Source organism: Perognathus longimembris, chromosome 12, assembly GCF_023159225.1.
Source record: "Perognathus longimembris pacificus isolate PPM17 chromosome 12, ASM2315922v1, whole genome shotgun sequence".
Lineage (NCBI taxonomy): Eukaryota > Metazoa > Chordata > Mammalia > Rodentia > Heteromyidae > Perognathus > Perognathus longimembris.
This window is the reverse complement of record NC_063172.1, coordinates 30,247,040-30,271,754: the sequence shown is the minus strand read 5'-3', so window position 1 is coordinate 30,271,754 and position 24,715 is coordinate 30,247,040. Positions and strand designations below refer to the sequence as shown.

The window sequence follows — 24,715 nt, the reverse complement described above, 5'->3', positions numbered from 1 at the left end:
ATTTGGCTTGATTTGTGAATGGATAAAAATGTGAGTTTCTAAAGGAAAATAGTAAAATTGCAATGACGCATTTAAATGCAAAATTTTAAAGTAAATATTTAAATGTATCCTTAGGATGTTTTAGAGGAAATAAAAACAGTGTGCCTGTGTATGGAACCCATCAAACCAAATGTCTGCATCCCTGACCCACTTCCTACACCAACCCAAGAAAAAAGCCAACCAGAGCTGGCTGATAAGAAAAGTGGCAAGAAAAGAAAAAGGAAAGATGATGAAGAAAATTTGAAACCAATTAAAAAAATTATTGGTGATGGAACTAGAGACCCCTGCCAGCCACGTTCTTGGATCTCTCCAGCCACAGGCATCATAATCAGGTATGAGTTGAATCCACTGTGAACCTACTGAATATTTTCAGTGGAGATTCACCCCATTTTTGCCTGTGACACAGATATCATATATGAGGGACAGTTCCATTTTGTGATCTTTTTTCTCTTTCAGCGATTTGACAATGGAAATGAACAGATTCCGGCTGATTGGTCCCCTTTCTCACTCCATCCTAACTGAGGCTCTTAAAGCTGCTTCTGTCCACACTGTAAGACTAAATGGGACTGTCATGTTTTATTTTAGGCATTTTTCTTCACTTAATATATAATTTGATAACCTGTTGGATCATGGCTTTTAAATGCTTATATCCCACTTATTACGATTGATTGGTTGACTTTTTTTTTTTTTTCCCTTTCCTGGAGCTTGAACTCTGGGCCTAGGCACTGTCCTTGAGCTTCTTTTGCTCAAGGCTTATGCTCTACCAACTAGAGCCACAGTGCCCCTTTGACTTTTTTGAGGATTTATTGGAGATAAGAGTCTCATGGAGTTTCCGCCCAGGCTGGCTTTGAACCCTGATCCTCAGGTCTCAGTCTTCTGAGTAGCTAGAATTATAGGCATGAACCACCAGCTCTTGGCTATTCTTACCTTTTATTTCTAGAAGACCAAATCCGGGTAGATGTGTTCTTATTTGCATAGCCTGTTGCATTTGTGTCTTTTACAAGGGTCTTAATCTCTGCCTCATAGGTAGGAATTCAGGTATCCCCAAAATTCCTGAGTTGTATGTGAGCTTTTGAGTGCTTGACTTGTGAGATGCATATTTCTGTAATCCTTCAAGAAGGTTAAGAGCAGCATGTCTGGCTTTGCACTCGTTATAGAATGTTTTGCAAGGATTCATGCCTTCCAGTGTGTTAGTCACAAGCCATATAAAATGTGAGTGAATAACTGAATTTGTGCCTTTATTTAATTTTATTTAACTTAGAATTAAACTTGAGTGGCTTTTTGGCTGCTGTATTGGACCATGCAGTTCTAGAGCATATAGACTAGATTCAGAATCGTCCCATCTGTGCTTAGATCCTGCTCATTTCCTTGCCCTACTGAAGTTAACTTCTCAGTGCTGTGCCTCACAGGTGTCATGTGGCCATATAAGATAATGGAGCTTTGAGCTCTTAGAAGAACGAGGCTTTTATAAGCAGAGACAACTTTTGGCTGTCATTGCCTCACACTGTTGTCTCTGGCTTAAATTACTGACGTAGCTGCATAAATTATCTCCTTTATTCCTTTTTTCTGGCTGTCCCCAGGCAGGAGGCAGAGGGATCTTTTATCAAAATTTTCATTTCTTTTTTCTTGTGCTGGGACTGGAACCTTTGGCCTTGTTTGTGCTAGGCAAATACTGTACCACTGAGCTATACCCTGAGCCCAGCTTATTCTCTTTTTGCTGCTTCCTGACTCAGTGGTTTTAATACCTTCTCCTACTTAAGATAAAACCTAAACCCTTCAGTGGCCTGTGCACGTTTTCTCACCTCTGCAGTTGCATCTCTCCTCACCCCTGCACTTTGGCCACACTGGTCTTTCAGGTTCTAGATGAGTCTCACTTCTTGTCTTCGTTAGTACTTCTGTACCTGATTTCTGCCTGTTGAACATTTTGTCCTCCTGTGGCTAGATCTTCATCATTGTTCAAGTTTCAGTGTGTCTCAGCCCATGTCTGTTACCTCCCTCTGGCAATCTTTCTTGGTCCCTCTTGTTTTTTCTGAGCATTTTCACATTTCCTCAATATCTGTGTACAGATTGGTCTGTGTTTTGCCACATCCACCTCTCACTAAACTGGAAGTTTCATGATGACAGGAGCATGACGGGTACCCTTGTTCTCTCTGTCCCCAGTGCACATAGCAGCTGGCATGGAGGAGGTGCTGCACGGTAGCTAGTAAGCTGTGGAGCCGATATTTGAGTCTTTTTAGTTTGGTTCTAGAGCCATGTTCTGTTAGGTAATCAGCGTCTGTCTGCTGAGTGTCTTCTCTAGAGCCTAGGACCTCATCTTGTATCTTGTGTATCAGTTCTCCTGGCATTACTTAAAATGCTCTTTAAAGCTTTGCTCTATTTCTAGTTTTGTCCATAAAGATGTAAGTGAGGTGCTATGTACAGTAACATATCCTTTATCTGATGGTTTATTTGACAGGTACTGGGTTGATTGTCCTTTGGTGAGGAACATTTTATTGGTTAAATTAGAGGTGATGAAAATGGTGATAGTGGGAGAGGCTCAAGGCCTTTCTTACTGGAATGTGTGTGAGAAAAATGGAGTGTGAAGTAGCTTAATTAGGTTGTCTCTGAGAATCATGGATGTATTTTCTAGTATGGGAACTCTTAAAGTAAGTAAGTCTGTGTCCATGTATCTAATTAGAAGAGTACTTATTCTGATACTAATTACTTTGTGAATATTGTAGCAACCTGCCTACTACTCATAAAACAGTCTTTCCCACATTCAGGAACAAAAGGGCTGAGGCTGGTCTTATGTCCCTAACATGGTTATTAAGTCTGATTCATATTTCTCTGCTGAGGGGGAGATGTTGTTTTTCAGGAGGAAGAGGACACAGAGAAGACACCTCATCGCTGGTGGGTAGACACCTGTAAGAACCCAGAGAGCGTTTCCCTTCATCGAAGACAAGAAGCTGTGTTTGAATTGTTAGGAGGTATAAAAACGGAATGCTGGGCTGTCCTGGGGAGGAAGGGAAATATGTTCCAGCAGGTTAAGAGAGTGTTTAGCATTGGGCCGCTGGTAAGTGCTGTTTGCTTTCAGTCTTGCTGCTAAGATGTAGCAAGAGAAGTCAGTAAGAGAGAGGTGCTTGAAGTTAGTGAATACAGCAGTACATACCTGCTTTTTAGGAAACAAGGCAGCAATGAGTTAGTATTCTAAAACCCTGGCATTCACGCATTAGATAAATGTATATGTCAGATACCGACCTGAAATCAGTGCTCAGTACCCATGTTACAGGATGGACTTAACAACTCCTGTAGTTATCACCAACAGAAGTGTATGTATTTATGTTGTAAAATAGCCTTTTGCATTCAAGTCCTCATGCTTGCTTAATTGGCTGTTGCTCCACTACTTGAGACATGCCTTTAGGGTAGCTCTTTGCCAGTTATTTTGGAGATTGAATCTTGTAGATTCAAGCCTGCACTGGCTTCAAACCATGATTGATCCTCAGATCTCAGTCTCTCAGTAGCTAGGATTATAGATGTGAGCCACTAGCACGTAGCTAAAAGGCCTTTGTTATATCAGTGTGGTATTTTTTGCAAGAAATTTCACTTCTTAAATAATATAGTATCAACATGAAAGAAAGGGAATGCATATTTAGTATATTTCAAACCCTAGTCTGTCTGTCTGTCTGTCTGTCTCTCTTTCTCTCTCTCTCTCTCTCTCTCTCTCTCTCTCTCTCACACACACACACACACACACACACACACACAGCCCAAGAAAAGTTTGATTCAGAATCTAAAAGATTTGAAAAAACCGGTACACTCATGTGCTTTGTGACTAGCTTTCTACAAGCCTGTTGTTTGCTCACTTGTGTTACAGGGATAACATCACCAGCAGAACTTCCTGCAGGTACTATTCTGGGCCTGACAGTGGGGGATCCTCGAGTAAATTTGCCTCAAAAGTGGTCCAAAGCTTTGTCCAATCCAGAAAAATGCCAAGGTAACGTGTTTGTAACACCCATGGTTTTCTTTACTATGCTGAACATTGCAGACCTCCCTACTACTTCTGCAGTAACTTCTTCTGAAAAACCGGGAGGGAGGGGGTCCTTCATGTACCCTTTAACAGGGTGATTGTGATCAAAGGGCATGGTGTGGGGAGCATCTTTTAGTTGCAAACCATGTAGCTGGAGCCTTGAATTTATTTTTTTTTCTCAGTTCTGTTATTTTTTAGTATGCAGTAGAGCCTGTGTGTGTGCATACTGGATTCTTGAAAATGACTGGTGTTTCAGAATTTTAATTGTGAGGAAGGGAAACGCACCCGCAGCTGGTCTTGTGCTCAGTGGAAGCCTCTGTCTGACCATACAGATGATCCAGGTTCGAATCCTGGCAAGGCCATCCCAGGTGCTGAAGTATTGAATGCTTTGGTTTTGACTGAGTGGAGAGTCCTGAGAGAGCTGTTTGGCTTTGGTGGGATGGGAGGAGGGTGGAGAGGGAAGCTAGCCAAAATTTTAGTCTGATTAGAGAGCTTTAGCAATTGTGTTATTGTCTCATTGTACTTACTGCCACTTAAACACCATGAATTGAAAGAATAATTAAAATTAGCTTGTAAATTTTGGAAGGAAAAAAATACAGGTACATATAATAATTTCAGAACATTTAAAAACTCTACATACAGTTAGATAGGTTACTTTGGGGGTGATAAACCCTGCTGGAACTTCACATGGAAGGCAGATGGATGAAAGGACTTTGAAGATGACAGGTAAGTTAGTTAATTGGGGATCCTAAGCCTTTAATCAAGCAGTTGTTGCCTCTTTGTTTGCTACTTTAAAGCGACTGTGATCTAGTGCAGCTATAAGTGTTGCAGTGTACACTATGCTATTAAATGTGGCTGTCATAATCACCTTAATACCACTTTTCTTGTCACTGCACATCTTTTTTTTTTTTTTTTTTTTTGCCAGTCCTGGGCCTTGGACTCAGGGCCTGAGCACTGTCCCTGGCTTCCTTTTGCTCAAGGCTAGTAGCACTCTGCCTCTTGAGCCACAGCACCACTTCTGGCCGTTTTCTATATATGTGGTGCTGGGGAATTGAACCCAGTGCTTCATGTATATGAGTCAAGAACTCTTGCCACTAGGCCATATTCCCAGCCCCTGCACATCCTTTTTTTTTTCCAAAAAGAAAAAAAAGAGAGGAAATTTCATATTGAATCCTTTTTAGGTCTTTCACTTTAATAAGAGTCAGTTTAAGAAAAATTTGAGTCTGTCTCAAGACACATGATTTAATATCCACTCTAAAAGTTTATTCTCTTGTTAGTCATTGGAGTTTTTCATTAAAACATATTTTAAGATGGGCAGTGGTGGGTCTGGGGATATGGCCTAGTGGCAAGAGTGCTTGCCTTGTATACATGAGGCCCTGGGCTCGATTCCCCAGCATCACGTATACAGAAAACGGCCAGAAGTGGCGCTGTGGCTCAAGTGGCAGAGGGCTAGCCTTGAGCAAAAAGAAGCCAGGGACAGTGCTCAGGCCCTGAGTTCAAGGCCCAGGACTGGCAAAAAAAAAGAAAAAAAAAAGATGGGCACTGATGGCTCACTCCTGTAATCTTAGCTACTCAGGAGCCTGAGATCTGAGGATTGTGGTTCAAAGCCATCTGAGGCAGGGAAGTCTGTGAGATTCTTATCTCCAACCACCAGAAAACCAGAAATGGCGCTGTGGGTAGAGCACTAGCCTTGAACAAAATTGCTCAGGGACAGTGCCCACTCCCCAAGTCCAAACCCGATGAACTGACAAAGAAACAAAACCTACTTTAAGTACTGTAATTTCTTTTGACATTATGTTTTATTTGGTATAAGGGCTACATAAAGAAGCAAACTTTTTTTTTTTGCCAGTCCTGGGCCTTGGACTCGGCCTGAGCACTGTCCCTGGCTTCTTTTTGCTCAAGGCTAGCACTCTGCCACTTGAGTCACAGTGCCACTTCTGGCCATTTTCTGTATATGTGGTGCTGGGGAATCGAACCCAGGGCTTCAAGTATACGAGGCAAGTGCTCTTGCCACTAGGCCATATCCCCAGCCCCAGAAGCAAACTTTTTAAGGAATGATTAAATCAATAGTACGAACTTAATATCTCATTTAGGAGAAGTCAAAACTCAGGCATATATATTACATACATACATACATAGACATATATATGCAAAAGTATATTTGAAAGTGAAAGAAAAGGAAAGCTGTGGAAGAAAGTAGCAGAAACCCTGCAGCTGGAGAGAGAAGACTAAAGTGGAGTTCCAGATTGCAGGGATTTGAAAAGAGAAGATACCTGAAAAACTTGAAGCGATAATAGATTCTGGATGCTTTGAAAAAGTTAATCATTTAGTGTTTAAGTTGGAATTAAATATTAATCATGTATTTGCAAATTTTTTCAACTTCATTAGCATTTTACTGTGTAAGTAACTGGTTTTCTGAGTAAGATTTCAAAATTCGAATCCGGTTGGGGATATAGCTTGGTGTGGTATGCTTGCCTAGGATGCATGGGGTCTGAGTTTGGGTCCCAGCCTTACAAAAACAAAACAACCCCCAAACCCTCCAAACTAAATCTGTATTGTACTATTTGATGCTTTACTTGCTGCCCTTAGCACTTACAGATTTGTTTTGATTTATTTCCGTTAGTCCTTGTCTGCCAGAGGGGAATTTGTTGTACTGTTGAACATGAGGGCCAACAGAGTAGTTGACTGGTAGTATACATTTTAGTATGTGTGAGGGCCTGAGTTCAACGCCCAGCACCAGAAGAAAAGCAAGGGGGAAGTAGTGGAGAGAGAGGGAGAGAAAACCAATTGGAAAAAAAAAAAAGCTTAACTTAACACTCTATAGGTTTATTTTCTTTCTCTTTTTCTTATTAATATAGACTTAAGTTTTTTTGGTGTCTTTTCACGCATTGATACCTCATTTCTTCCTAGCACTTAGTAGCAATAGTATTCCATCATTTAGAATATTTGAAGATAAGATAGTGCTTTTTAAAAATTTCCCTGTGTCATTATACCCTGAATACAAGTCATCTCTTGTCTGCCTCTCAGGCTAATTACCTCATTTCTTTCCTTCTAGTCTGTGGCAGGGCTCCGCAGTAAAGCATTCTGGGTAGAGCAAGATTGTTAGGAATGAAGGTCATTTTTCCTAGACAGGGGAACCTTTGAAGCACATAGCTTTAATACTACAGACGCTATGTGTTTGTGTCTCTTTGAGGAAGAGCGGTGTATTGAAGCAATTGCTGTTATGAGCCACTTTCTTCTCAGATCTGTTCACCAATTTAATTTTCTCCATCTTTGTTCTTACTGAAATCTGTTCACACTGTGGCCTGGTCACTTCCAACTTATTACTATTTTTCCCAGCCATCAGATCCATCCAGGTATGTGCTTTTGAGTGATATTTCTGTGTTGGCATTATGCAATCATATCCAAAACTTACAAATTGCTAATTTTTAAAATTCTTCAACAAAGTTAGATTTTGAAGATTTTTCCTCCCCTAGTGATTAGATGAGTGCACCTAAGAAGTGTTCAATATATCAATATTTAAACATAGATGTTTTTGCTGGAAAGTTCTTCCCTTTCTTCAGTAGCATATGTTTTGTTCAGAGGGATGAAATAATAGATTTCACAGAGAATCATCATAAAGGAATGGAGACATATTTTTACAGAAAGGAATAACTATTTCACTAAAACTAGGTCATCAGAGATGAGCTAAGAGGCAGAAGATGATAATTATGTTGAAAGTGGAATTAGGCAGTTATCTAGAGCAGCTTAATATTGTGATATTTACATTTTACACATGAGAAGTAACTATCAGAGGAAAAAATTTTAGCAGCCTTTGCTATTCCATGGGCTGTGAGAGAAACAGAATAACCTACTTATTTTGTCAAATAAATCCTAGTTAAATAAATGTCTGTATAATTCTTTTTTGTCATGAAAGATTGTAGCATTAGAAGTGGCTATAATTGATATAAGGCTATGGTTTGAAGGCTGTTTCTTTTTCTTCTTAGATAAGGAGAAGGTTAGACAGCTGCTTCTGGAGGGTGTGCCTGCGGAATGTGCACATAGCTTTATCTGGAACCAAGATATCTGTGAGAGTGCCACAGAGAATAAAATCTCAGATCAGGTAACTAGTAGTGTGAGGTTCACTGCTAAAATCATGAATGCCAGGTGAAAGTCATCATTCTAGGGGTGCTAAAGGTGATTTTGTACCTTATAAAGTGCTGTAGACTATTTGCAAGTAGCTTATTGAATCTTTTTTTTGGCCTTTCCTGGGGCTTGGACTCAGGGCCTGAGCACTGTCCCTAGCTTCCTTTTGCCACAGCGCCACTTCTGGCCATTTTCTATATATGTGGTGCTGGGGAATTGAACCCAGGGCTTCATGTATACGAGGCAAGTGCTCTTGCCACTAGGCCATATTCCCAGTCCCCAGCTTATTGAATCTTTACCTATGATCCATATTGTGATTTTGTTTTGTTTTTAGGGAAGAGAGACTCTAGAAAAAAAATACAAAGCTGAAATGTTTTTCTTTCTAATATTTCCCTTAAGGATTCTTGTTTTTTTTTTTGTTTTGCGTGTGTGTGTGCGCGCACACACGCGCACACATGCACATGTGCATGTTCTGAGGCTTACTCAGGACCTGAGCTTTTTTGCTGAAGGCTAGTGCTCTACCACTTGAGCCACAGTGCCACTTCCACTTCGGTCTTTTTTGGTAGATAATTGGAGATTAGAGTCTCACAAACTTTCTTACTGGGACTGGTTTGAATCATGATCCTCTGGTCTCAGCCTCCTAAGTAGCTAGGATTATAGGAATGAGCCACCAGTGCCCTGCCTATTCTGTTTTTTTTTTTTTTTTTAATTTAAAATTTCACAGTGATTGAGCTCCCACGATCCTGGCATTGTACTAGATGCCAGGATAGATGAGTAGGATATGGTTAAGTACAAGATCCTGAGGAAGCCTGAGGAAGCAAGAATGAGCCTAGACTTAGGAGACTGAGGCTCACTTCCTAGATGGAGGAGCTGGTATTTGAATTTACATTCAGGGTGAAAGTCAGGACTTTTAATTCAAAAGTGACTTCTATTTAAAAAAAGCAATGTTTACACTTCTTTGTTTTTTAAACTGTTAATGTTAACTATAACTGTATGCCTCTCATATAGTTGGACTGGCAGGTGCATGCCACAATGCCCAGGGTTTTTCTTGTTGTTGTTGAGATGAGCGTTATTTTGCAGAGGCTGGCCTTGAACCAGATCCTTCTGTGTACCGGGGATCACATGTTTGAACCACTATATCTAGTTCACAAAAATAAATCTTAATTAAAAATAAACATAGTACATTATCATTTATAACTTTGAATCTGTTATATTCGAGCCCAAATTTAGCAAATTGAAGATAATTAGAATTTTCTACCAAAATTCTTGTGTAGAGAAGTTTTTTTCTTTTTTAATTTACAGAAGAAATATTCTGTACTTAAAATGGCTCACATTTATTTATTCAGATCCTTTTTTTTCGACAGTGCTGAGTTCGAACTCAGGGCCTTGTGCTTACTTGGCAAGGGCTTTCCTTCCAGCCAAAGAATATTTAGCCCTTTAAAGCTGCTTGTGAAGAGACCCAGTAGGATCTCCTAGAGTCCTGGGGTTGCTTGTCTTGAATTATTTTCTTCCACTTTAGGACTTAAACCGGATGAGAAATGAATTGCTGGTACCTGGATCACAGCTTGTTTTAGGTCCCCAGGAATCCAAGATCCCTATCCTTTTGATTCATCAGCCAGGAAAAGTGACAGGGGAAGACCGACTGGGCTGGGGAAGCGGCTGGGACGTCCTGCTCCCGAAGGGCTGGGGCATGGCTTTCTGGATCCCATTTGTAAGTTCTGTTTTTTGATTCCACCTAAGAGTTGAAATGTTAAAAACACATTTTTTTTTTTTTTTTTTTTTTGCGGAGAGGGGGAGTAGTCCTGGGGCTTGAACTCAAGGGCGTAGGCACTGTCTCTGAGCTCCTCTTGCTCAAGGGTAGAGTAGAGCTCTACCACTTGAGCCACAGCACCACTCCAGCTCTTTCTGTTTATGTGGTACTGAGGAATTGAACCCAGGGCTTCATGCATGCTAGGCAAGCACTCTACCACTAAGCCACATTCCTAGCCTAAAAACACATTCTTTATAGAAACGAAGTGCTAAGAATATTTCAGACTTTATGTACACTTTATAAGTGGAATAGTGTATTTCTGTCCTTAGAAGTAGAATCCTGGATACAGGATACTGAGGACTTATTGGCCCTAGAGCCAGATTCTCATTAATAAGGCATGTGCTGAGATATTTTGAAGATATGAGAGATTTTCGCCTAGGTATTTTAGTTGTATTGTTATAATTATGAACACAACAGTGGTATAAATCAACTGTATTATGTCCTTACATGCCTGTATTATATACACCTGTACACTTGCCCACCCTTCCTTCTGACTGGTACTCTTTTTATTTATTTATTTATGGGTTAGTTCTGAGGCTTGAACTCAGAACCTGGGCACTGTCGCTGAAATGCAACACTTCCGGCTTTTTCTGTTCATGTGGAATCAAACCCAGGGCTTCATGCATACTAGGCAAGCACTCTACCACTAGGCCACATTCCAAGCCCTGGTACCCTTTTTAGATTTTAGTTTTGGAAGGTCTAAAGGTTTTGAAGTGATTTTTTTAAATAGTAGCAGCAACAAAACATTGAATTTTTAACCTTAAGAAAATAGTTGTAGCAGGTATTTTTTTTTTTTTTTTAGTGTTGGTCCTGGGGCTTGAACTCAGGGCCTGGATGCTTCCCCCTGAGGTTTTGTATTGAAGGCTACCACTCTACCACCTGAGCCACAGCTTCACTTCTGGCTTTTTGGTGGTTAATTAGAGATAAGAGTCTCACAGGCTTTTCCTGCCCAGGCTGGCTTTGAACCACAGTCCTCAGATCTCAGCTTTCTGACGAGTATAGGCACAAAGCTACTGGTACCCAGCAAGAGATTTGTCATACTTTTAAAGCAGCCTTTATAGATGTATAGAATTTAGTTTTTGGCTTTAAAATGTTAATGTTAACTATACCCATATGGTACTCCCATTTATTAACAGCACCTAAAAATTTTATTAAAACCTTACATATACTTTTTTGGTTAGTTTAAATATTACTTTAATGCTAGACATTATAAAAGGCATTTTAGGTGATAGCAATTATACCTACTGTGAGGGACATTCAGTTAATCATTTAGAAGTGGGAAGATTGTAATTTTTTGATTACGAAATGTTTCAAGCAGATGATAGTGATATAACGAATACCTGTGTGCCTTTAGCTTAAGAGAATATGGGTTCACTGGTGGCGATCTGGTGTCTTTTTCCAGTCTCATCTTCCTCCTTTCTAAAGCAATCACCAGGGGCTGGCAATGTGGCTTAGTGGTAGAGTGCTTGCCTTGTATGCATGAAGCCTTGGGTTCGATTCTTCAGCAGCACACTAACAGAAAAAGCCGGAAGTGACACTGAGGCTCAAGTGGTAGAGTGTTAGCCTTGGGCAAAAAGAAGCTAGGGACAGTGCTCAGGCCCTGAGTCTAAGCCACAGGACTGGCAAAAACAAAAACAAATAAAACAACCACCAAAGTGCACATTTTTATAGCTTTATTAAATGTTCATGCCCCATAGTACATTGGACATGGAATGCTTTTGCTTTAGTTTTGTTTTTGTGTCAGTCCTGGGGTTTGAACTCAGGCCTGGGTTCTGTCCCTGAACTCTTTTGATTGAGGGTAATGCTCTTCACCACTTGAGCCACAACTCTGCTTCTGACTTTTTGGTGGTTAATTGCAGATAAGAATCTCATGGATTTTCTTGCTGGGTCTGGTTTCAAACCATGATCCCTGGATCTCACCTTTCTGAATAGCTGGGATTATTGGTATGAACCACTGGCACCCAGCTGGACATCTTTTTATATATAAATATATACACACATATAGATATTATAATGTGTATGACAGTCCTGTTGTCCCTCTGTATTTATTCGTTTTCTTTTGATGAGCATTTTGATTGTTTCCCATACAGACAATTAAGCAATGTCATTTGTAACTTGGTAAGTTGACATTTAGAACATTTGGATCTGTCTTTCAGATCTATCGAGGTGCCAGAGTTGGAGGGCTAAAAGAGGCCATGGTGCATTCCCAGTATAAAAGTTTGCCTAACATCCCAGGAGATTTTCCAGATTGCCCTGCTGGGGTTCAGTTTGCTGAAGAACAAGCTAAGAATTTCCTTGAAAAGTACAAAAGGTAAGGAATTACTTTGTCTAGCTGGTGACGTCTTGGGGGGTGAGAAGAGGTGATGGTTGGCACGGACTGGCAGTGTGGGGATGGCTCGGAGGATTCCAAGTGTATAATATGGAGCTTTTGTGGGCTTTCCCCTGAGTTCTGCACTACCAAGAAGTTCCTAAGAACATGTTATCCAGGCAGGAGCTATTTGATGCTTGGCTTGTTGAGGCATGTCCAGGTTATACCATCTTCTCTTGGTTATTTGCTGACTTTGCTAGTGGACTGAGTACCTCAAGAGTGGACATGCATTTCAGAAACCTAGATGCTCACTTCTGACCCCTCCCCCATCTCATGGAAACCATGCTTTGGGGGCTCTGGTAGTTCATGCCTGCAATCCTACCTACTGAAGAGGCTGAGATCTTAAGTTCACAGTTTCAAGCCAGCCTGGGCAGGGAGGTATGTGAGACTCTTACCTCCAATTAACGACAAAAAGCTGGAATAGGAGCTATGGCTCAAGTGGTAGAGCATTATCCTTGAGCACAAAAGCTCTGGGACAGTGCCTAGGCTCTGAGTTCAAGCTCTAGGAGTGGCCAAAAAACAAAAAAGTAATGAAATTGGTAAGTTGAAACACTTTCTAAACTTGTGTAACCCTGTCATCAGTGAGATAAGCACTGTCTTTGTATTTTAGCTTCTATTCATCTAGACTTTTTTTTTTTTTTGTCTTTCATTGGAGAGGAAAGGATGAGGGCCGTTTATCTTCTTTTGGCTCCTGGAAGCACAGACACTGTTCTCCATTATGGCATCTGCAGTGTCTAGCCAGTGCTGTGTGCAGTAGGCCTTGATAATTTTCATTGTTGTCTGATGAACCAGAGAATAATTGAATGTTGTAGTTCCTTAACGTTGGGCTCCACAAAGGCTGAATTGTGTTTTTTTGTTGGCTGCTGAAACCAGACAGTCCCAGTGTCTGGCTTCCCAACCATTAGTTGAATGATGGACAGATGAATGATCGAGCCGGTAAATGGTGATGCATTCCTGGATTATCAACTTGCTAGCTTTGTTTTTGAAACAGGGTCTTGCTATGCAGCCCAGGCTGGCCCTAAACTCTTGATCCTTTGCCTCTTCCTCCTCAGTGCTGGGATTACAGGTATGCACTACCATATCTGGCTTTTATGAGCCATTTGAGGACAGCAGTTCTACACTGTATGTTTGTATAGACAGTCAAGGTCCTTTATGTGTTTGTTGATTAGCTGATGATAGAATTTATTTCTGTTTAGACTTTTTTTTTTTTTGGCCAGTCCTGGGGCTTGGACTCAGGGTCTGAGCACTGTCCCTGGCTTCTTTTTGCTCAATGCTAGCACTCTGCCACTTGAGTCACAGCGCCACTTCTGGCCATTTTCTGTATATGTGGTGCTGGGGAATCGAACCCAGGGCCTCATGTATATGAGGCAGGCACTCTTGCCACTAGGCCATATCCCAGCCCCTGTTTAGACTTTTTTTTTAAACTCAGGGCCTAGGTGCTGTCCTTGACATTTTTTTTTTTTTCTTAAGGCAAAAAGGATATTGCTCAACCTCTTGAGCCAAAACTTCACTTGAGGCCTTTTGGTGGTTTATTATTAGAGATAAAGCATCTCATGAACTTTCCTACTGGGCTGGCTTCAAACTATGAATCTCGGATCTCAGCCTCCTGAATAGCTAGGTTTACAGATGTGAGTCACCATTGCCCATCTGTTTAGACTTTTTAATGCATGTATAATTGCCATAGATACAAGTTTTTAAAATAAAAGGATTGTACTACATGAACTAATTTGAAACCTGCCCCTTTCATTTAATGGTGCATTGAGGCTAATTTCCCACATCAGTAAATAGGACTTGAAACTGCATATTCACAAACTTTTTTGGTCTAGAGCCAAGTGCTAAGCAGTTTAGGTTTTGTGGACCTTTTGGCTTCTGTGACAGCTGTCTCTGCCATTGTCATGGAGGCAACCACTGATGACATAGAAATAAATGAATGTGGCTGTGTTCCAATCACTTTATTTGTGGATACTCAAATTTGAATTTCATAACATTTTAATGTGTCACAAAGTATTATTTTCATGCTGTTTTTTCAACCATTTAAAAATATAAAAATCATTCTTAGCTTACGAGTTATACCAAAATAGAACAGGGGCCAGATTTGTCCTGTGAGTCATAGCTTGCCAGCTCCCAGATAGAACTCGGAGTGATTCCTTGGGATTTGCAGGGTGGAATTTTATCAGTGGCCCTGTGGGTTATTTCCGATTTCTTATTGTGTGCTGCTCTGAACATCTCCCTGTAAACATCTCTGAATGCTTGCCTGACTTATTCCTCCCTTTGTCGTATATTTTATTTAGAACCTATTCTAGCCTCTGGGGCTATAGCAGGGACAAGACCAACTGTGTCTGTATTATTGGTGGAGTCCTGTTTCCAGGCCTGCATGGGGCTTTGGGGTCAGATAGGGAGGCTGAAATTCAAAAGCAAAGGTCGAGAGCAGGGAAGAGGAACTGGTCCAGTGCCCAGGTGAAGGGGTGATCAGTTCTTCCTTTTTAATAGGCTGCAAGAGGCCCCTGAAGTTTGATACAGATCTAGGCAGGTGTGACTGGTGGTGAAGTAGGGGAGTGCTCTGATTGTATCTTCTTCATCAACAAAGTGGTGAGGTTACAAGCTATTAGCAAGAAGAGGAAAGAAGTTGGCAGTTTTTTTTTTTAATTGTTGCTTTTTCCTTTTTAGTTGTTTTCTTTTTGTTTGGACTCAGAACCTTGCACTTGCTGTGCATGTATTTTACCACTTGAGCCATATCTCAGTCTCTTGTGCTTTTTTTTTGTTGTTGTTGTTATTTAAAATAGGGTCTCACCGTGCCAAATTTGTTATTGGCTGAGATGGAGTCTTACAGACTTTTTGGCCAGGCTAACCTTGAGCTTTAAGTCTCCCAAGTATCTGGGATTATAGGTGTCAGCCACTCTATCTAGCTGGGCTGTCAGATTTGAGGAGAGGCATATTGTGAATATTTTGAGCTTTAGGTCTTGCTAGGTAGAAGCTCTACCACTTAAGCCACATCTGCAGCCTAAAAGCTTTTCCTATTTTTTTTTGAAGAGTCTTACTGAGTTTGCCTGGGCCCAGCCTGGATTGTGGTCCTCTTTTTTTCTGCTTCCAGACCCTCCAATTTACATTTTCTGAGTAGTTGGGATGACAGGTGCATACCACCTTGCACAGTTCTTTTTTTTTTTTTTGCCAGTCATGGGGCTTGAACTCAGGTCCTGAGCATTGTCCCTGGCTTCTTTTTGCTCAAGGCTAGCACTTTACCACGTGAACCACAGCGCCACTTCCGGCTTTTTCTATATATGTGGTGCTGAGGAATTGAACCCAGGGCTTCAGGTATACGAGGAGAGCACTTTACCACTAGGCCATATTCCCAGCCCCCTTGCACAGTTCTTGATTGAAGTGTGGGGGGGTGGTGGTGGGAGGGGTGGCAGATATCTCACTAACTTTTTGCCTAAGCTGGCTTCAAACCATGATCTTCTGATCTCTGCCTACCTCCTTAGTAGCTGGGATTATAGGCATGAACCACCTAGCTGAGACATATCTGGTTTTAAGAAGGGATTGTGTACTTGAGGGCTCGTGCTGTACAGTTGCTGTGTACTGCATTTAGGATTCAGTATTTAGGAAGCTTTGTCTCCCTTGCTCTCACCACCCTGAGCCTTTACTAGTTTTTTAATGTAGATCAGATGGTAGGTGAAAAATGGTATCTTATTGGTTTAAATATGTCCTGTTAGCTAGTAGATTTTGTTCATTTATATTTGTGCTTCTCTATTGTTTTTTCTTTTTCTTTGTGTGTGTAGAGGTTGATATTCTTTGTCTGAGCCAGCAGTATTGGGGTTGGGGTTGTAGATAAGGCTTTCTATATGCTAGGGAGTGTTCTACCACTGGCTTTTATTCCCAGTCCTGCTTGGTGGATTTTTTTTTTCCTTTTTTTGTACTGGAACTTGAACTTAGGGCCTCATGCTCTTGCTTGGCTTTTTCTCTCAAGACTGGCACTTTTCCCCTTGAGCCACAGTTCCATTTCCAGTTTTTTGCTTGTTGTTAATTGGAGACAAAAATCTTTATTTTTTTTTTTGGTTTTGTTTTGTTTTTTGCCAGTCCTGGGGCTTGAACTCAGGGCCTGAGCACTGTCCCTGGCTTCTTTTTGCCCGAGGCTAGCACTCTACCACTTGAGCCACAGCACCATTTCTGGATTTTTCTATATATGTGGTACTGAGGAATCAAACCCAGGGCTTCATGTATACGAGGCAAGCAGTCTACCACTAGGCCATATTCCCAGCCCTGGAGGCAAGAATCTTAAGGACTTTTCTGCTGTAGATAGCTTCAAACCTTGATCCGCAGATCTCAGCTTCTTGAATAGTTAAGACTACAGGCGTGAGCCACCAATGCCCGGCTGCTTTATTTTATTTTATTTTTTGGCCAGTCATGGGGCTTGAACTCAGGGCCTGGGCACTTTTGAGCTTTTTTTCACTCAAAGCTAATTAATTCTCTACCGCTTTGAACCACAGCTCTACTTCCAGTTTTCTGGTGGTTAGTTGGAGATAAGCATTTTACAGACTTTCCTGCTCTGGCTGGCTTTGAACCTCCATCTTCAGATCTCAGACTCTTGAGTAGCTCAGATTATAAGTATGAGCCACCAACGCCTAAATGTTTTATTGATTTTTTTTAATACCAAAGAAAATAAACGAGCTTGGATAGTGGAGGTAACTATTGTTCTTTATTATGCATTTCTTAGAAAGCCTTTTTATGTGTTTATTGATTAAACGTGTGCTGGTGGCTATAATTATTTTCATTGTCTATTCTTCAGTTCAAAATGGGTTCTCTGTTTTATTTTTCATTAGACGCCCTCCTGCCAAACGTGCCAACTATGTTAAGCTTGGCACCCTGGCCCCTTTCCACTGTCCCTGGGAGCAGCTGACACAGGACTGGGAGTCCAAAGTCCAGGCCCAAGACACATCCCCTGTGGCTCTCAGTGGTGAGGGAGGTGACAGGAGAAGACCCGGGGCGCCTTGTGCTGACACGCCTGAGAAAGCGCCACAGCTCTCTGATGAAGCAGGGTCCTCCACAAGTGACCCCAGGGAGCCAGAGGTCATGGAAACTGAGTGTCAGGACCAGGAAGTGGGGGAGAAGGTTCCAGACCAGAGTCCTGGAGAGAACCACACTGCTGCCACCAAGAGTCAACTTTGTGTGCTTAGGTAAGTAAGTGTAAGCGACTTCTGGACACATTTTGCATTGACCAGCCCACAGGGTATGAATGTTTTATTTATTTAATTCTTTTTTTCAGTGCTGGGGATCTAACAGTAAGTTCAGTAAGTTAAGCACAGTCATGTTCAGCAAGCACTCTTGTCACTGAATTACACTCCACACCCTGCCTTCAACTTCTTTTTTACTTTTTTACGAGGCGAGCACTCTACCACTAGGCCATATTCCCAGCCCCTTTTTTACTTTTTTAGTCATGGGCCTTGAACTCAGGGCCTGGGTGTTATCCCTGAGCTTTTTTGCTCAAGGTTAGTGCTCTCCCACTTTGAGCCATAGATCCACTTCCTGATTTTTAGATGGTTAATTGGAACTAAGAGTCTCATGGACTTTCTTGCCTGGGCTGGCTTTGAACTTTGATTCTTAGATCTCAGCCTCCTGAGTAGCTAAGATTACAGGTGTGAACTACCAGTGTAGTTCACTGGTAGTTGATGGCTACCATCAACTTCTTTTTTTTTTTTTTTTTTTGCCAGTCCTGGGGCTTGAACTCAGAGTCTGAGCACTGTCCATGGCTTCTTTTTGCTCAAGGTTAGCATTCTACCACTTGAGCCACAGTGCCACTTCCGGCTTTTTCTATACTTGTGGTGCTGAGGAATTGAACCCAGGGCTTCATGTATACGAGGTGAGCACTTTACCAGTAGGCCATATTCTCAGCCTCTACCATCAACTTCTTAAACCTTTAATCTTTTAGTTTCAGTATTACAGACACAAGAAGGAAAAAATTCTTACTAAAATATATTCAGGTTATATCTTTTTAGTTTTTAAAAAAAATTCTAGTGTTAGCTGGGCATCAGTGGCTCACGCCTGTTATCCTTGCTACTCAGGAGGGTGAGATCTGTGGATTGTGGTTTAAAGCCAACCAGGGCAGGAAAGTCCAAGAGACTCTTATCTCCAGTTGATCACCAGAAAACTGGAAGTGGCACTGTGGCTCAAAGTAGTAGAGCACTAGCCTTGAGCTGAAGAGTTAGGGACAATGTCCAGGCCCAGAGTTCAAGCCCAACGATTAACAAAAAAACAACAACAACAAAACCAACTTAGAGTTTTGATACTTGCGCATATGTGGTGTAAAGAAATTAATTGTAGCAGTGCCTCGTCTTATAATTGTATCCTGAAATGTATGTCTCTGACTTTCTGTAGGAGTAGAAAGTTACTGAAGCAACTGTCAGCCTGGTGTGGGCCCAGCTCTGAGAACAGCCGGACGGCTCAGTGGGCTCCTGGCAGAGGCCAGCCAGACCTGAGCAGAGCGGCGTGCCTGTCCGTCCTGGCCCGCTTCCCCAGGGCCCTGGCCTGGGTCCGCTTGTCCCTGCTTCAGAAGGGCAGCCCAGAGCCGCACACCATGGTCTGCATCCCCGCTGAGGAGGATTTGCTCCAGCTAGGGCGGGATCGCCACTACTGTGGGCCCCAGGAGCCCAGGCACAGTGATCCCTTTAAGAGCATGATTGTAAAACAAAAGGAAAAGAAGAAACTACTGAAGAGGCAAGATGGAGGACTCGCTCCGTCTGAGGCGCTGGCCGAGGGGGCCCCTGTGCAGGAGGCTCTGACATTGGGCTTGTGGTCAGGCCCCCTCCCTGGTGTGATTTCACACTGTTCCAGAGTCCTCCTCGGCTTTGTCACTCAGGGAGATTTCTCCATGGCTGTTGGCCATGGAGAAGCCCTGGGCTTTGTGAGTGTGACAGGCCTACTGGATATGCTGTGCAGCCAGCCGCCGGCTGCGAGGGGTCTGGTGCTGCTCAGGCCGCCCGCCTCCCTGCAGTACCGGTTTGCAAGAATTACCATTGAGGTGTGACTGGTTCACTGCTGGCGGCACTGATCGATTGTTCAATCGATTGATGGATAGTAGCTCTGTTTGCCAAGTCACAGTGGGAGAGTCTGCCTTCCCTTCTTTTGTTCCAAAATATCATGTGACATTGCTTAGACACAAGAATTCAAAAGCATACCTTATACAAAGGATGAAATGTTGATACTGTTTCAGTCACCTCATTTGTTTCTGTCTTTCCCTGTCCTTGCTGTAGTTCTGTAAAATTGTTTGGCAGGTGTAGCCAGATGCTTTTGTATCTCTTAGTCTTGCTCCAAAGTGTCAAGAATTCTACCTTTTATTGTTCCTCCCCCTTTTTCTGTTTTGGTTAGGGACAAAGAGCTGTGGGGTCTTTTTGAAAAAAACTTGATACTTGTGATAACTCGCAGTGGCTATTTAATGACTTGGTTATCATTGAAGAGGAAATGGAGTTAGGTCCTTTACGAGCCATGCTCACTTGTGTACAGAAGTCAGCATGTGAACATCTTATTGCCATAAGGAAAAAAGACCTTGTTTTCAGGTAGCTCAGTATATCTCAAGAATGTTGGGCCAGAATTAAGATGACGGTTTGTGATGTTATGCCCCATGACTTTTTTGTTGCCCAACATGTAATCCTGGTAATTACTTAAATTCCTTTATATAAAACCTTTGAGTTTTTGTTTTCTGCCAAGAATAGCTCAAAGCCATAAAGGAGCATTTCTCCAAAGATACTCAGTGAAATGTGTTACCTTGGAAAAGATTTTCTAGGTCAGGGTGATTTGGGATACCCTGGATTAATGAGCAAAGTTAAGTATTTTTAAAGGACTTCTGGAACCTTTCATGTGATAATGTGCATGGTGAGTGTGTAGGAAGTAGGTCATGTGTTGTATAGTACTTTGTAAATCTTTGTGCTGCTGAAACTCCTTAATAAAGAGCCCTTGGTGGTTTCAGTATTTGGGACACATCATCCAGCTGAGGCCTGGAGAGAGGCAGAAAAGAAATCTCATCCTGGACTGGGAATCTGGCCTCATGGCAAGAGTGCTTGCCTCGTATACATGAAGACTTGGGTTCGATTCCCCAGCACCACATATATAGAAAAAGCCAAAAGTGACACTATGCCTCAAGTGGCAGAGTGCTAGCCTTGAGCAAAAAGAAGCCAAGGGGCAGTGCTCAGGCCCTGAGTTCAAGCCCCAGGACTGGCAAAAAAGAAAAGAAAGAAAGCTCATCCTGCCCCAGAGAAAGAGGACGCTCATCATACCTTTTGTTCATGTGAGGAAACACATCTCTGGCAGAGCCTAAGTGATTGTGAGGCATTGTTTTATGTCTGTGCATCGGGTTGCACCATAGCATTTCACAGGAGAGGTCTCAGGCATGGGGAGTTGGGGAAGGAGACACAGCAGGCCTTCCAGTAGCTAGGAAGCACCTTGAGCCAAGATGGCTGGTGTTTCTCTTCTCCCCAGCCTCTGAGCATCTGTGTCTAACCCAAATCAGCTGAAAGAGTGTAACCACATGGTGTGTGCAAACAGAATAAATGAAAATGTCACCTGATGCTCACTTGTGCATCTTTCTTGGACCCTTTCTCGTTTGTTTTCTAGGCTCTAAGCTACTTTTCATCTGTGTCTTAGCTGTCTTGATGACAAGTCTGCGCATGCCATGTAGCCACCTTCCCTCACTACAGGGGACAGGGCACATTGGCAGCCCCTGCTTGGTGGGGCCTGTCAGACAGCATGTGATGAAAGGATGGGTTAGCATCTCCCACAATGTACGTCTGGGAGCTCTGGTCCTGGAAGAAGGCGTTCTATTGATCATTGAATTGAGGAAGAGCTCTCCCCCACAGCTTCCTGTTGCAGCTTCACACTGAGCATTTACAGCCAAGGCTCAGCATGTCTGCAGAAAACAAATCTGGTTTTCAGACACACTTTTTTTCACATTAGTTGTTGAGAACACTAGTTTTATGGAATATACTTGGGAAAGCAGTCTGCTTACACACAGTGAAGAACCCAATCTCTCCTGAAAAGGACTTGGGATGGCTTCACCTTCATAGCAATTGAATTGCTTAATGTGTTCCTTTTGCTTCGGCCAGGTGTCTGGAATTGCACTAGGGCCACATAGCTACCAAGTAAGGAAGTACATAAAAGGCACTTGTAGTTGGGCACTGTTGGCTCATACCTATAGTCCGAGCTACTCAGAAGGCTAAGATCTGAGGATCACAGTTCCAAACTAGTCAGGCAGAAAAGTCCCTGTGAGACTCTTGTCTCCAGTTAACTACTCAAAAACTGGAAGTGGCATTGTGGCTCAAAATGGTAGCACACTAGCCTTGGGCAAAGAGAGCTCAGTGTCCTCTGTCCCATAAGGGACATCATTCTACATCATGGTGTCTACTCCATTATTAGTTTCAACTTCAGGAATGTAAGACCATATCTTCTTTGATTATCCTTTCACTGCAGGTTCTGACACAGTGCTAAACCTATAACGTGTTGAACAGTTTTGTTGAATTAATACATTAACGAGGAATTTGTATTAAAATAGTTTTACTGCATCTTGGGCATGTGTTGCAATGAACATATCCACCACTAGATGGTGCCAAGATACCATAAATAGTTCTGGGAAAAATCTGTCAGAATCAAAGAGATCAGGGTTCCCCATATCTCTGCCAGTTTCTCACTAAGATGGGGGGATGCTGGAGAACAGTCTGACCAATGTGTCATCCTGGAACCAACAGGAATGCACAATCTCCAGCCCTGTCCCCCCAGGCCTGGGGAAGAAACTGCAAGAACAAGATCCCCAGGTGACTCCCGTTCGCTGGAGCCATGGGTAGTGTAGCCAGAGGTGTCCACACCTGGTTATTACCAGAGCATCCCCCAAACACGCAGGTGCTGGAGCCCCAGGAGAGCCCGGCTGAGCAGGGCGGCTGCGGAGCGGCCCTGTAAGCTGTGGCTTCACAGGAGTTCCCTGAGTGAGCATGGCCACATGAACAGGAGAGGCCATCTTTTGTTTTGGTTTTCTATTTGAGATTCTGATACTTTCAGCACTGACTTTTCACAAATCTGAATGTCACTGATTTTGGGGGTGGTATGACTTAGGGCCTAAAGAATATGTTTTTAAAAAGAGCAAAAATAGAGCAAAGAGAGCTCAGCAAGGTTCTAGACCTTTCTTCCTTCTTGCCCACCCTCCCTTCCTCCTCTTCCCTCCCCTCCTCTCCTCTCCTCTTCCCTCCCCTCCCCTCTTTCTTTCTCTCTTTCTCTTCCTATCCACAGCCAGGCCTAGTCTTTCTCCCCACATGAGCAGGCATCACTTTCCGTAACCTGGCCTCTCTACCATGCCCTGGCTTCGCACTTGCGGGCCTTGGCTGCTGAGAGCTCTGGGTAGCTGGGATGGGGGAAGGGGCTCTGCCTCTCAGGCAGGCAGGCACTGGGGGACCCGTGTCTTAGCTGCCAGGTCCCCGCTCTTGGTTGGTGCTTGTTGATGATGGGGCTCAGGCAGCCAGTAAGGGAAGCTGGTGTCTGCTGGCCTCTGGTCTCATCAGATCCTGCAGTCCGTCTGCCCGTCCACATCAAGCACGAGCTGTGAGGTCTCCATGCCAACTTCTGTCCTTGGGTCTGGGAGGGGCTGGGGCAGCGGTGGCGACACCCAGTCTCCCGAGGGGGAAATCCCAGGTGTCAGGACACTAGCTGTCCCCAGGAGTAGAGTGACCAGAGAGAGGACAAGGGCCTCCTGGGCACCCTCCCCAGCCCCAGGCTAGAGGGGAAGAGGGCGGGGAATGGCTCCTGGAGCTGGCACAGGAGCTGGCAGGCTTGTCCCTTGTCCCAGTGTCCCCCTGTGGAGAGGTAAATGGCTGGCAGGAAGCCAGCCTTCTGCCTGGGCCAGTGAGATTTGGGATTTGGGGTTTTATATTTCCAGGGCCAGCTCCATTTCCATGGCTGTCTGACGCTGCTCTTGGCTGCCGCACGTGGAGAGAGGGGAGCTGAGGTGGTGCCCAGTATGAGCTGATGAGGTTGGGTCCTAAGCAGAACATGGTGAATATGTTCCTAAGACTGGATGAGAGTGGAGAGTGGAGAGCAGGTGCAGGGGGCAACCACCTCTATTGGGGTGCCCCATGTCCCAGCACAAGACCTCCTTCATCATGGTTGTCCAGAGTTCTTCAACCTTGCTCTCCCTCAAGTAAGGCAAAAAACAAGACATGACAAAACAAACAGTTCTCTACCAGCCTGGCACGGGGAATGGCTCTGTTCATTCAGCCAGCAGGCATGGAAAGTTGGGGTGCTGAGCACTCACCACACACCAGGGCACTGTGTGTGATAGCCCATCTGATAGTTAGGGTCACACCATCAGTAAAGCTTAGCTATCTTCAGGCTGATTTGCTGGTAAGACAGACGTCCTAGTCTGGGCCTAAGTCAGCTCCCTTCAGAGTCTGAGACCTCACCACCCCACTGGCATTCTGTCACTCGTTCAACATCTCTACTGTGTTGTTTGTTCTGTGCTGGGCACCCAAAGGGCCTGGTGCACCCGCGAGTCAGACGTGGACTCATCCTTGGGCAGTACAGGGACAGCAACTCCGTGTTTTGGTGCCATGAGTGTCAAGGGTTTTGGCTGTCGGTCTGTTACAACAATCTGGTCTTTCTCATCCTGTTTTTCTCAGAAAGATGGCCCAGGAGTCTTGATAGATTTATGTCCTTTGCTCTCCTCTCTCTCATTTTGCCCTGATACACGCTGCTGATATTTATGACTTGAGCTCCACCCATCCCATTCATCTTGCCCTTGTTAGGCGAGTAGGAAAGGCCATGATTACATCTCTCTGTTGGCGGCTCATGTTGAGAGCATGGGCCAAAGGCAAGACAATAACTCTCTCTCTCTCTCTCTCTCTCTCTCTCTCTCTCTCTCTCTCTCTCTCTCTCTCTCTCTCTCTCCTCCCATTGGGAGAGGAGCAGATACCCTCCTGAACTGAGGTGCCTTGGCTTCTCCTGCCCTGCAGGGTGGGTCTTCAAGGCCAGTGCTCTTTGGGTTCTCCTTGGCCTGGCCCATAAATCTCCAGCCTGGCTCCTGGGCCTACATTGTCTGGCCTGCCACGCGGCCCCTCCCCCACGCGGGGATTTGTGGGCACAGTTAGTCCCAACTGGAGATTAATGTTAATCTCCCCTTCACGTGATCTCACGCAGAGTTATTTGTTCCATCTGTCACAACCCCCCCCCCCCCCCCACCTCCCCAGGGCAGAGTTCGGGCTTTTTCTGCCTCCTAGGAGAGATCTCTACCGGCACATGGTGACATCTGCGGCATCTGAGACACAGGCTGTGGAATGGCAAAGGCCTGAGCGGGGGTCTTCACTCACCTGCAGCCTCATTGGCCATGGAGGGAGCTGAGCCC

The 24,715-nt window shown here is 43.6% G+C and overlaps 1 protein-coding gene across 1 annotated transcript in view; it reads left to right on the top strand.

The window, feature by feature from the left end:
* The window catches only part of Pop1 (POP1 homolog, ribonuclease P/MRP subunit), a 32,121-nt gene extending 11,814 nt beyond the window's left edge, over positions 1-20,307 (top strand). Inside the window, exons 8-16 of the mRNA XM_048358454.1 lie at positions 115-371; positions 496-589; positions 2,894-3,005; positions 3,893-4,012; positions 8,032-8,147; positions 9,690-9,881; positions 12,137-12,291; positions 17,166-17,519; positions 18,718-20,307. Of these exons, the coding sequence (XP_048214411.1) occupies positions 115-371; positions 496-589; positions 2,894-3,005; positions 3,893-4,012; positions 8,032-8,147; positions 9,690-9,881; positions 12,137-12,291; positions 17,166-17,519; positions 18,718-19,366 (2,049 nt within the window). The 3' untranslated portion in view covers positions 19,367-20,307. The remainder of the gene's footprint in view (positions 1-114; positions 372-495; positions 590-2,893; positions 3,006-3,892; positions 4,013-8,031; positions 8,148-9,689; positions 9,882-12,136; positions 12,292-17,165; positions 17,520-18,717) is intronic.
* Positions 20,308-24,715: the final 4,408 nt, after the last annotated feature.